The following is a 13,799-nucleotide window of genomic DNA, read 5'->3' on the forward strand; positions in this document are numbered from 1 at the left end:
AACAGCATATAATTTATGATTCACTTGTTTCTGATTTAATTAAAAGTGTCTATCAAAAGATTCCAAAAATTGAATTAGACTGATATCCACAAAAACCCTCAAATCCACCACAAATAATACCCCTCCCTAAAGCTACTCAGACCCAGTTCATCCCAACACCCCTGGGGAAACACACAGGCCTTGCAGCATGCTCTGGAGGAGACTATACCCATGCTATGTTGGGCCAAGGTGCTCCAGCTAAGGTCCCTCCTGAGTTGAGGACCTTAATTTAAAATGACCTGCCACCAGCCTCTTTGCATTTCAACCAGTGAGAGTAATGCTTTTAGGGTGGGATGTGAGCAGATTACAGCTGCTCTGGTTATCACATGAAGACAGAGATGGTCTCTAAAGTAGCCAAGCCTTGGTTACGTTTTTTATAATGTTCTGCCTCATTTTAAACATATATAATTTTAAAAAATAACAGCAATTTGGCAATTTCAAAGAAATAGAAAAAAATTGAAAGAGCGCTATTGTATCTGAATACTTAGTTGGTGTGTTTAGCTTGTAAAAATGTTAGGTTCACCACTAGATGCCAGTGCTGCTGCTTTCACTTCCCATGCTGTAGTTTTGCCTATCCTTGTCAGAAGCATTTAATTGCATCATGGTGCACTGCCAGCCAAAGCTGCACCTATATTATTGATCTGAACTATGGATAGCTGAACTGGTGAAATTGTACCTGTGTGAATAGCAATGGTTAGTGTGTGACGGGTTGGATCACAAAAACCCCCTTGGGGCTGCCAACTGATGTGCCAAGACTACTTCATTCCTTTGTCGAGAAGCTGACCAAATGCTTTACTAAGGCTACTTAGAAATCAAGCAAGTACACAGCCAATATTCATAACTTCGAACACAAAAATGACACATACCTACAAATAGGGATGAATAGATTCAGTAGATCATAACCTTTGCAGAGATATGTTAAATAGCATATGTAGCATAAAACATATTCCAGTTATGTCATATATACATTCATAAGCATATTTCCATAAAGCCTTATGGGATGCAACATCACATCCTCCTCCTGAAGTTACTGCCAGAGACTTGGACACTGACAATGGCGGACGCAGTACATGTAAAATCCCTGTTTGTCTTTGGTCACACTCCCTTTCAGTACCTTTAAACCATATGATGTCATATTCATCAGAAGTATGTTTGACAAGACCCAGGGATATGTTATCTCTGGCCAGGCAGAGTATCTTGGAGTATCCAGAAAAGGGGTGAACTCCATCAGAGGCAGAGCAATCAACATTTCATTTTCAGCAAGGGGACTTCAGGGACACCTCTCCTCCTCCATTCCCAAGAGCCTCCTCGAGCATATCACCGAAAGAAACACCTGACCTAATGCTGTTCTTCACTTGGGCTCAATCCAAAGCCCACTGAAATCAGTGGAAAGATCACATTGTCTTCCTGGGTCATTGGATCAGGCCCCACAGGGAGAAGCAGCATAGTCCCATTTGTAGCCTCCAATGAGTTTTGCCAAAATTGTGACACGTTCATTTTAAATAAAGAGCTTCCAACTCTGTCCATGTGTTTATATAATGTTAGTCACCATGATATTGGATTGAGGCAGGTATGAACTGCAGTAGTTAACATTACAAGCAGGAAGAGATGTTCTGGAGAGGGAAGATTCAGTCTCTAAACACCAATATCTTGAATAATTGACTGGATGTCTGTTATAAAATGAATGCACTTAAAATTTTCCTCCAGTATGATAATCCCTTCTTTTACCAATACTTCATTTGCTCATTGGAGACCAATTGGGTTTACCACAGAGTTCAATGCAAACTGAAACTGTCTCAGTCTAAATGGAATAAATTCACTGGGATTGAATGGAAGCCCTGGTCTGTTTCATTGCTCTGCAATGTGCAAGTTGTAATTTCAGTTACAGTGAGGTAAATCTCCAATGATAGTGAAGTTGTGTTGGGAAATTGTAACTTCTCTGTAAGAAGTCACCATTGTGATGCCTGAAATCCAGATCCAAATAACATGAAATGCGTCAGCCCATAAAAGGTCACCCTGCTAACCAGAACTCAGCATTATTACACTAGTTAACAGGGCCAGCTCTAGGCACCAGCCCAGCAAGCAGGGGCTTGGGGCGGCCAACGGATAGGGGCTGCATCTCTGGCTCTTCGGCAGCGGGTCCCTCACTCCTTCTGGGAGCGAAGGACCAGCAGCCGAATTGCCACCGAAGACTCAACCAGCGGTGGTAGTGCGGCAGATAGCGCTTTTTTTTTTTTCTTCTTTTTGCTGTTTGGGGCAGCAAAAATCCTGGAGCCAGCCCTGCTAGTTAATCCTATGGTGAAACCATTATTGCAATGAATTTTTGCCATTCTAATCACTTGCATTGAAGCAGACTGTGATATTCCACTAAGAATTAAGATATGATGCTCATCATCAGAAAATGGCTTGTCAGATAACACTGTAATAAACTGGCTAGTGTGCTATCTACTGCATAGAGTGAGAACTTGGCAGTTGCATGTCAGAGGCACTGTATTTTTTTAATAGCTATGGAGATTATCCTTTAGCCAGGGCCGGCTCTAGGTTTTTTGCCACACCGAGCAAAATAATTTTTGGCTGCCACTCCCCCCACCCCGCCCTGGGCTCTCTCTCCTGCCCCCTACACCTCCTGCCACCCCAGCCCTGGGCTCCCCCCACCAGTGCTGACTCCGCCTGCTCCCCCCTTGCCTCCAGCCAATCCGGCGCTGGCAGGGTCGAGGTTAGCAGTGGGGCACCCGGGTCGTGCCTCAGCCCAGGGTCCCACCAGCCAGGGCTCCCGCCTCCTGGACTGGCTGGGACCCGGGAGGGCAGAGCTGGGGGACCACCCCAGCAGGGGGTTGAGGAGCCAGGGCAGGGCAGCCCCAGAGGGAAAGGAGCCCCGGAGAGCATGACGCAGGCGCCACATGGCAGCGCCCCACCCTCGATGGCGCCACTGCTGCTGCTGCTTCTGGTTACCCTGTTGCAGTCCCTGGGCAGCTTTGCCCAGCCCCAGCTGTGGCACTGGGGGGAGGCCGCCCTGCGGCACCTGCAGGCTGCTCCATGTGCCCAGTGGGGTGGCCCCCAGCCTGAGTATCCCCCGCTCAGAGCCTGCCCGGTCCAGTCAGAAGGTGCAGTGCTGCTCCCCCGCGGTGTGAACCACAGCAGCCCCAAGGCGCCCCACACACACAATGCGCTGCTGCTGCCAGGGTCAGATCTAGGCTTTTGCAGCTGGAAGCAAAAAAAAAAGGATGGCCAGAATGCCACCCTTGAAAATGTGCCACCCCAAGCACGTGCTTGGTTTGCTGGCGCCTAGAGTTGGCCCAGCCTTTAGCTCAAATATCTCAAGTGGCAGAGGCCTGTGATTTCAGGACAAAAAAAAAATTAGTTCTGTCCCTAGTTTTATGAGACGTTCCAAATGACCATTATACAGCTAAAATATTTGATATTTGGCCTTTCACAGCATCATGAGCAGTGGAATTACACCTCAGAAGTTACAGAAGCAACTCTCCATACCTGCATTATCTTGTCCAATTGTTTTTTATTTTCTACCACAATGATATTGGCTTTGCAGTCATAAGCAATGTAGTGGCAGACCTCAGGAGAGTTGGTTGTATAGATGCCTGTGACAATTCCTCTGTTAACAAAAAAAGGTGAACTGGATGGACAAGCAGAAAAACACAGAGCATGATACACTTTCCCCTTCATACTACAGTTAAGAGGTGCTGACTTCCCTAGTTCCTGGAGGTGTTTGATCCCCGTTTTGCCCCAGGCCCTGCCCCCACTCCACCCTTCCCCAAAACTTTCACCCCCACCCCACCTCTTCCCACCCCCACTCTGCTCCTGCTCCTCCCCTTCCCCCAGCATCTCCTGCACACCACTGAACAGCTGATACTGGTGGGCAGGATGTGCTGGAGGAGGAGTGGGAGGAGCTGATCAGTGGGACCCACCAGGTGACAGGAGGGTTGTGGGGGAGGGAGAGGAGATGATCGTTGGGGCCTGCCAGTGGGCAGGAGGGCTGGGAGGAGAGGGGAAGGAACTGATATGCCGGGCTGCCGGTGCGTGCTGAGCACCCACTATTTTTTTTCTGTGGGTGCTTCAGTCCTGGAGCATCACTGGAGTTGGCACCTTTGCTACAGTTGTTCAAAAGGGAAGAAGAATTTAAGATTGGATGAAACCCAGTGGAGTGCATAGGGGGATGGGTACACACACTGTGCAGCATAGATGTGGCTGTCAGGCTTGCTCCAGGTATTCTGCACAGCTAACAGTAACAGACAGAAGAAAAGAGTTCAGCACTTAGTCTGAAAAACAGCACCATTATGTGGTGGTGTGACTATCAAAGCACCTAAGGCCTTGTCTACGCTAGGGAAATTCATAATGGATGCAATAATAGCGGAGGCTGTAGCGTAGGACTCAGCACTTTTGCCTAGAGTAGGCTTAGACCATGCAGTGGAAAAATGCCTGAGTCCTCTTTACAACAGGACATCCCCCACTATTTCTGCCACTGACAGAGCTGCACTGATGGTGAATTACCAGTTTGAATTTTGCTGGTGTAGGTGCACCCTCAGAGAGACCAAATTGAGAAACTGATTATTGGAATTAGACAGACAGACACTGCGACAGACAGAATTCTGCTGGTTAGTGCTTTGCTTGTCACGTCATCAATGTATTCTGCACTGGAATCAGGCCAGGAATCAGTTCATGGGCAGGCTCAGCTGCACTAACAGGAAATTAGTGGGCTTTGATCCATATCACTCAAGGAACAGAGATAAGAGACAATACAGTATATTGTGTGTCTAATGCAGTTGGGGCTTTAGCAAAGGGGCTCATTGTGTGAGGTTTTGGATTGCTTTACTTTAGATACAGGGAAAGTAACAGGTCCCCACCATGTGACTGAACATACTTATGAGATGGTAATATTTGCAAATGAAACAATACTACCGGTCATAGTTTACTAGGTCTTTAACTCACCCCTGGAGGCACTGTGAGACACGATAGCTCTAATATGTTTAGTGGCGTAAAGAGAAAAGAGGTAGTTTATTTGGAGTGCAAGAAGAGCATGAAATGTGATTTCTCTCCTCCCCTTTTCTACAGGAGGGGATGGTCGCACTCCACAGAACCAAATGCTACACTGGAAAACATTCATTACTAGACCTAGCACTAATCCAAAACTTACCCAGCAAAAATAGCCCCAACAGCTGAAATGAACCATTCTGGAGAGTTAAATCCAAGTATTGCTACGCTGTGGAATCGTTCAAGACCAAGCTTAAAACAAAAGAGCAAACACTGAGATATGTAATGCAGGCATATTAGAGAGAAAGATATAGTGAACACAAAAAATAGATTTGGAACTCTTTATTATTTATGCATTTAAAAAATGGACCCATGCATAGCTCTAGGCATTTATACAAAATGTATTAATAGACCATATACACAATACAAATGGAACTACTGTCTGCAATTAACACTCCCTAAGTTCATGCAAACATAAGAGTCTCCCATCCCTCACACCCAAATTCCCAGCCCAGCCCAGTCCCTCAAAGAAGGTCTGAAAAACAGAAGGGCTTTGCAACAAGAACCAAAGTTCAACAAATATTAGACTTATCCCACACTCAGAATCTTTACTAAATACTTTTCACCCTGCCAGGTTAGTTTTGTTTAGTTATACTTAGGGCCAGATTGTGGACTTAGTACATAGCCCGGAATGAGGAGTGTTGCATAGCTGTATGGCCCTGGGTCAGCTCTGTGAAGGATTAAACTTCAAGTTCCCTGGAGAACAGGGAGAAATATGCATGCTGCTCTATCCCTTCAGAACGTTTTTCCTGCATGCCCAGCCCTCTCTGTGGGCTTGTGCAAGGTGGCCCACGAATCATCCCCCTCTATGACCCTCTATGTCAGTGTTTCCCAAAGTGGGACGCCACTTGTGTAGGGAAAGCCCCTGCTGGGGTGGGCCAGGCCAGTTTGTTTACCTGCCATGTCCACAGGTCCGGCCGATCACGGCTCCCCCTGACTGCGGTTTGCTGCTCCAGGCTGCTGTATGTAATTTGCAGCCCCAAGGAGTTAGTCCCCATTCTCAGGAGCACCAGGTCTGAGACTGTATCCTTTCCCTACCTTGGGCCATACATGAGGAGAAGGTTCTGTGTGCCCTCCTCCTGTGGCCATGAGGAAACAGAGAACAACCTAGGGTGCTCATGTAGCACTGCATTGTTACTATCTATAGAGACAGATGTCACCAGTGCCAACTTTTGTTGGCATTATTTTCTTTTGAACTCTTTCTGAAAAATATGCACTAGTTTCTAAAACATAATGAAAACTAACTTACTTGACATTTTAGCATCCAAAGATAATCTAAAGGCCATGCCAACAATCTGCATCACAGGCTCTAAAAAGACAGTCACTCAAGACGCCTGTATTGCACCTCTGTGACTACCATCCATGTCTCCCTGATTGCAACTGCTTTCACAAGCAGAGTCTCACCTATTGACTTTGCCACTGTTTCTGCCAACACCTTTGCAAGCACAGGCATCAGTGCCATCTGCTACCCTTGAAAATACTAGTATTTGTCTAGTATACAACTAAAATAATATAATAAATATAATTATAACAATATAATGTATTAAATAGAAATATTTACTAATCTGCCTCTCATTGCCTTGGTCAATCATAAAAAAGAAAATTGCTAGGCAATTCAGAAATTTATGAGACACAACTTGTTGGGGTCATCAAATATACTGCACTTAAAAGGAAAGTAAATCCCACGAGGCATTCCAGGATGACACTGATCCTCTACTATGGATTGAGAGGGTCTCATTAATATTTGAATGGTACAGTTACTGGAGATTTACCACATATACTCGTTCATAAGTCGAATATTTTTGCTAAAAAAGTGACGCATCAAAGAACAGGGGTTGGCTTATAAAAGGGTCTACACCAAAATTTGATAATTTTAAACTCTATGAAATCGCTGAATTGAGTATCTAATACATTGTCATTTTGTTTTCCTGGAGCATCTGCAGGCATGGAGCTCCTCAGCTCCCTCTGGCCGCAGTTCACCATTCCCAGCCAATGGGAGCTGTGGGAAGCGGTGCCACTTCCCACAGCTCCCATTGGCTGGGAGCAGCAAACCGCCACTGGGAGCTGAGGGGCTCCATGCCTGTGAACGCTCCTGGTAAACAAAATGTCCAGGCACGCTAGCAGCTTACCCTAACGGGCCAGAAGCCAAAGTTTGCCAACCCCTGAAATATAGGGTCAGCTTATGAAAGGGTCATACAGTTTTTGCTATTTTTACCTATCCATCTTCGGGGGTCGGCTTATAAATGAGTTAATGAACAAGTTAATGAACAAATATATACGGTACTTCAAAAAAGGCTGTGTTGCAGATTCTAGCAGTCACATGTGATTGCTACTCTTCATAAGGACTGCAAACCCACAGGAACGTTTTCGTGCTATGATATGTAATAAAAAAAACTGTATAACAAATCTGAGTTTGGACTGTTGTTTTTTTAAACACTTACCTTCAAAAAGCTTTTGGCTGCTTTCAAGGAAAGATTGTAATACTCTGCAAATGTGATTTTTTCCCATTCTCCATTCTTTTTGCTGGCCATAGCATTGAGAGGCCCATATTTATCCACAGTCTCTTTGAACATCTGATGAACTGTTATTGGAATTTGTGAACATGAGTGATCTATTCTGAGCTTGACCACACTATCAGCAAATGTAGTCCATAAAGGTTCTGAAAGGCAAGTTATTATCAAGATAGTAGATCAGTGAAAAAATAGTGTGTGATCATGTAATTAAAGATTTTTATTATAAAGCATATGCACAAAGGATCAAATTAAGGTTGCACGGGCAACCTTAATTTTGGCATTTCTAAACTTCTGCATGCTTGACTTTGCAACCTTACAGTTCTTTTAACATAGGGTATTTTTTTTAAAGTATAATTTCCTAATTTTTTAAAAAACTTAAAAATTGGAATAAAAGGTCATAATGTAGAACCATATTCACCCTCCACATGATTCATCATCAGAGTTGCAATCTTTAGAGCCAAAGCATAGTCCATTACGACATTCGCTAATGGAGTAAGTGGTAGCACTAGATGGCTGTACGTGGACATGAAAGTAGAAGGGGATGGACACACACTTTGGATTTAACTACACAGGATTCAGTCAAAGCTTTTAGACGAGTCAGGTAACTCGCAAATTTAAGTCACACCTATAGTGTGCACACAGAACACCTGTTCCATTTTCAATTCACATAGTGTGAATACATAGCAGTGGTTTGCTGAGAACTGAGGGCATAATGTCCTCAGTGAGTATTCCATGGTCCTTTATTTCACAGCTGTGATTTGTGGGAAGCCAGGTGATTTCAATTTTTTTTTTAAATCCCATGTTTCCACTGTCTTCCCCCCATACATCCTTTCTCGGCAGTTTCACACCATTTTTTAAATTGCTATCTTCTAGCATGGACCCAACAATGCTCCGTATTGTTATGGTGACAAGCACATATGCAGAGGCTAGTTGGGCTGTATTATAGCAGTTAAAGCCAGACATATTCAGCAGTGGACTTTGCCCAACACACCACTGAGCAGATTATGTGGGAGCAGGAAACTATTCTATGGCAGCCATAGCAGCTTCTCCAGCTGCAGAAGAACACCGTGAGGTGATGGCAGCAGGATGAAGAAGAGGACAATGTCAAGTTGTTGGAACTAGAACACTGGTTCCTGGATCCGCCACGTGGCATTTAGCACTGTTTCAGGGCCTGGGAAACCAGCATGGATTGGTGGGAGAGGATCGTTCTGCAGACCTGGAACAACCAGCTGTAGTGAGAGAACTTCAGGGCAGGAAGGATTACCTTTTTTGTGATCTGTGCAGAACTGACCCAGAGCTGCAGCTACAAGTACTATAGTACCAACATGCAGTGTGCTATCCCATAGAAAAGCAGTTCACCATTGCCATCTGGAAACTGGCCACCCCAGAATGCTACTGGTCTGTAGCCAGTTGGTTTAGCATGTGGAGATCAACTGCTGGGGCCAGTCTCATGCAGGTTCTATGACACCAATAAGGTGCTGTCCAGCCAGGTCAAAGCTAGGTAGCGCTCCAGAGATTATTGATGGCTTTGCATGCATGGGTTCCCAAACTCTTCTGGGGCAACTGACAGAACCTATGTGCCAATCATTTGACACAAACACTCGGGCATGCCTCCTCCTGTCAGGATGCAGAATTCATAAGCAAGAAAGAGGTATTTAACCATGGTGCTTCAAGACCTGTTTGACCACCACAGTAGGTTTACAGACATAAGTGCAGGCTGGATTAGAATGGTCCACAATGCTAGGATTTTTCAGAACTCAGTTCTATTTAAATTAATAGGAAAAGGACTGAGGACATTAATGGTGTAAACAAATATATAGAAATATACCTCTCTCACAGAACTGGCAGGGACCCTGAAAGGTCATTGAGTCCAGCCCCCTGCCTTCTCTTGCAGGACTGAGTACTGATTTTTGCCCCAGATCCCTAAGTGGCTCCTTCAAGGGTTGAACTCACAACCCTTGGTTTAGCAGGCCAATGCTCAAACCCCTGGCTATCCCCTCTCCATTAGATATAGGTCCAGTTATTCCTGGGAGACCTGACTTATCCTCTGATGCCCATTATGGTCCTTTGGATGATAATTTAAGTGAACTAGAACATACTGTCATCAATGATATATAGTCTGTGGACATCATATCTCGATGCCACTGTCATGCTGTCTGGAGTAGCTCACAGCTGTGAGTGCCTACCTCAGGGCAGAGTGTCAGAAAACAGGACAGATGCCCCAAATTGGTGGTGTATTCTATAATTAGATTTTCCAAGCTAATAACAACTGTGAACTCCTGGACCACTATAGCAGTCTTACCATGGAGTCACAGACAGTCCTCTTAGATGCTCCAGTCTATCTTTCCACTGAGACAGATGGGACTTAGTGATAAATGGTCACTTACACCAAAGATCACATCACATTTAGGTTTCTTCCAGTCCCAAAAGACCAGTCACTTACCCCAGATCAACTGGTACTCTAGATCTTACACCAAAGACAATACAGGTAGCCAGTCCCATAAAAAACTATCTAAAGGTTTATTAACTAGGAAAAAGAAATAAGAAAGTTATTTACAGGTTAAAGCAAACATATATACACAAATGAGTTATCTAAATCCTAAGAGTGCCAGAGTTTTAGTGATCTGTCAATTGAAAGTCTCTTTCAGGATGGACCCAAGAGGCAGCCCCAGGGAATCTGTTTTCAGTTTGGTGTCTCTAGCCCTGTGAGAGTTCAAACAGCCAAAAAGATGGAAAATTTTCATGTGACTTTGTTTTATTTCTTTCATCCAGCTTCTAAGACACAGGGCACATAGCATTTCCTGGCCATTAACCAATCTTTTTTATTGCAATATTCCTTGATGGCCCAACTGATTTTGATAGTCCTTTTGGATGGATAGGGAACAAGTCCTGTGCCTGGGTTCACAAGTTCAGAGCAAACATTCTCAAAGTCATAAAGCAAAAGTTACATGTTTTCTTATAGCATAGAATACTGACATTATATGTGAGATTAATAGATGCAGCAACTCACAATCATTTCATAGAATCTAAATACTAAATATATTCTTATGAGATTAATGCCTATTTTGAGCAAAATTAACATACAGGTGAACTGATCTGGTTTCCAGCTATAAGTTTGTTAGGTCTTAGCTAATGCCTGCAGTCTGGTTGGCAGGTGGCTTGCCAGCATCACAGCCTCCTCAACAGGAGCTATTTCATGTCGGTTAGATTTGAAGTCAACTCTAAGAGGAAGTATCTGATACTCATTTTGGTTTTTTATATACTATCAAACAAGATTCAGAGAATGGAAATTAGTTTGCTCTCTTCTTAATACTAGGTTACGTTTGGCACAGGCCAGTAAACAATAGGTTGCTATTTGGCATGAATTATTATAAATCCTAACACTCTGCTAGCAATTTTTGTTATAAATACTTCAAAATAAACAAAATGAGCTCTTTGCACATGCCAGAGCTTTAATGCTTTTGCAGTTTGATTGCTTTGCAAAGAAACAAAGGAGAAAGCAAACCTTAAGCTAGCTTGCACGACTTATTCTGAAACTTTGAGCTTTTTTTCCACAATACTGCCTCATAACACAATATTAAGCTTCAGGGCCAAAAAAAATGAGTTTATTATCTCATATATCTTGGCATCTGGAAAACTGCCAGAAGGTGGAACAGCCCAGCACAAGCACTGACTAAGCAGGGCCTTTCAGTTCCCTGACAGCAGGATATATTACCACTCCTGTGCTCCAACTGCTGTAATTGAATAATCTATTTTTTTATTTTCACATCAAATATCATTTGGGGTTGCCAAAGAACTGACCTATCCTTTTAATGGGAAAGTCACAGATCTAGCAGTTGATGGGGTCAGGGGAAAGGGAGGCAGAAAAAGATTAAGCTGTGACTGTGTTCTTCCATAGTTCTTGCACAGTTGTTTCATTCCCAACAATGACTCCGCATATGCCAAATTTGAAGCTGACATGAAGTCTGTTTCACAGTCTGGACATGATTGCTTCAGAAACAACATTTGTGTACACAGCCAGATATGTCCAAAAATGGGTGGGAAAGCAATCCACAACAGTGTAAAGATGCCTTAAAGCTGGCAGAGTTTGTATCCTGAATTTTCCATAGCATAAGGAGATTTCCCAGATGTGGTAGAGTCAGTGTGGAAGTCATAGTCTGAGAAAAGAGGATGTGGCCAGAGAACAGCTGCACTCTACTGCTGGGGAAGCTGGGAGCAGTCCTGAGCCCTGGGGCTGTTCTAAATTGTGTCACAACCAAACCAGCCTTCAAAATGCCTTAAGATAGAGAAAAATGTGGGACAAAGATCCAAAATGAGGGGCACATAAAATTATTCTTGCAGAAAACTTAAAATGTTGAGGGATTCATCCCTTTAGTGTAAACAGGCTATAACTTCAGTTCCATGATTCTTTAGTTCTGATGTAAATAACTTTCAGCAATAAAAGTGAGGGGACACCAAATAGGTATGCAGCATAGCTAGCTTGGGAACTAAAATGAGCAATGCCTCTTGAAACAAAGTACAACTGATATATACGGATTGAGGAGCCACAAAGGTCGCATAAAAGTGACTTTGCCCCCTTGGTTCCACGCTGAGCCCAGATTAATCAGACCAGAGGATCCAGCCCAGCTGTAGAGAATTATAAAAATTACAGATAAAGGTAGTAGAGAATAAAGAAAGACTGCAAAGGAAATTAAGTTAATGAGAGTTTTCAAGTTCACAAGAAGTGAAAGGTCACTGATGGAGACATGGGGCCTGAAAGAGAAGTCAGCAATCACTGCCTGAAAAGTGTTAAACATTGCTAAAAAGTTAGTCATTTGCCACAGTGTTAATTTAATATACTGTTTCTTCTTCTTCCAAGAACAGTGTATCACTTCTGACACCAGTGTCACCTCCTGCTTGGCAGGAGCAGATACACCAATATCCAGTTCCCAGGAAGCTACTTTGTCTCAGGAATTGGCTCCAAATAGAGAGTAAAGAAGAATGAAAACTGTCTGTTATCTGCCACAGCTTCTCTCAAAGGACCACTACATAACAAAACAACACAACAATACAGCATTTCTTGATTAGAAATGTGCTCTCATTCTAAGAAAAAAAGCTTGAAAGACTATGTCTAACAGTACCAACTGATAACCCCTGCCATAATATTTAACTAACATATCCCACATTAATCATAAGGCAGCACCACACAACTGTGTCATTTCAATTTATGTAAGAACATAAGAACACCTATACAGAGTCAGATCAATGGTCCATGTAACTCAGTATCCTGTCTTTCGACAGTGGACAGTGCCAGGTGCTTCAGAGGGAATAAATAGAACAGGCAGCCATTGAGTGATCCATGCCCTGTCATCCACTCCCAGATTCTGGCAGTCAGAGGCTAGGGACACCCAGAGCATGGGATTGCATCCCCGACCATCTTGGCTAATAGCTATTGATGGACCTATCCTCCATGACCTTATCCAATTCTTTTTTTAACCCCATTATATGTCTGGCCTTCACAACATCCCTGGCAATGAGTTCCACAGGTTGACTGTACATTGTGTGAAGAAGTACTTCCTTCTGTTTGTTTTAAACCTGCTGCCTCTTAATTTCATTGGGTGACCCCTTTCTCTTGTGTTATGTGAAGAGGTAATAACACTTCCTTATTCACTTTCTCCCCATCATTCACGATTTTGTAGACCTCTATCATATCCCTTCTTAGTTGACTCTTTTCCAAGCTGAAAAGTCCGAATCTTTTTAATCTCTCCTCATACAGTAGCTGTTCCATACCCTTAATTATTTTTCTGCCTTTTCTGTACCTTTTCCAGTTCTAATATATCTTTTTTTTTAGATGGAGTGACTAAAAATCATTGGAGAATTTTAAAAGCTGGTTACACAAACACCTGTCAGGAATGGTCTAGACAATACTTAGTCCTGCCATAAGTGCAGAGGACTGGACTAGATGACTTCTCGAGGTCCCTTCCAGTCCTATGATTCTATGAAAAGAGAACACTGTATTCAAGGTATGGGAGTGCCATGGATTTGTATAGTGGCATTATGATATTTTCTGTTTTATCATCTATCCCTTTCCTAATGGTTCCTAACATTCCGTTAGAGTTTTTGGATTGCTGCACCACATTGAGTGGATGTTTTCAGAGAACTACCGACAAAGACAATAACAGAGGAGGAGAAGGACCTTGGAGTATTGGTTGATCACAGGAT

General features: G+C 43.4%; 1 protein-coding gene across 4 annotated transcripts in view; it reads right to left on the reverse strand.

Annotated features, from left to right (window-relative positions):
- The window catches only part of ACSBG1 (acyl-CoA synthetase bubblegum family member 1), a 124,213-nt gene that overhangs the window by 31,448 nt on the left and 78,966 nt on the right, over positions 1-13,799 (reverse strand). For all 4 annotated transcript variants that reach the window (XM_030576697.1, XM_030576695.1, XM_030576694.1 and 1 more), the window contains 3 exons: positions 7,527-7,744; positions 5,189-5,277; positions 3,529-3,649 (listed from right to left, as the gene is read on the reverse strand). In XM_030576697.1, coding sequence (XP_030432557.1) covers positions 3,529-3,649; positions 5,189-5,277; positions 7,527-7,658 — 342 coding nt within the window. In that variant the 5' untranslated portion in view covers positions 7,659-7,744. The remainder of the gene's footprint in view (positions 1-3,528; positions 3,650-5,188; positions 5,278-7,526; positions 7,745-13,799) is intronic.

The sequence above is a fragment of the Gopherus evgoodei genome, chromosome 10 (genome assembly GCF_007399415.2).
Source record: "Gopherus evgoodei ecotype Sinaloan lineage chromosome 10, rGopEvg1_v1.p, whole genome shotgun sequence".
Classification (NCBI taxonomy): Eukaryota; Metazoa; Chordata; order Testudines; family Testudinidae; genus Gopherus; species Gopherus evgoodei.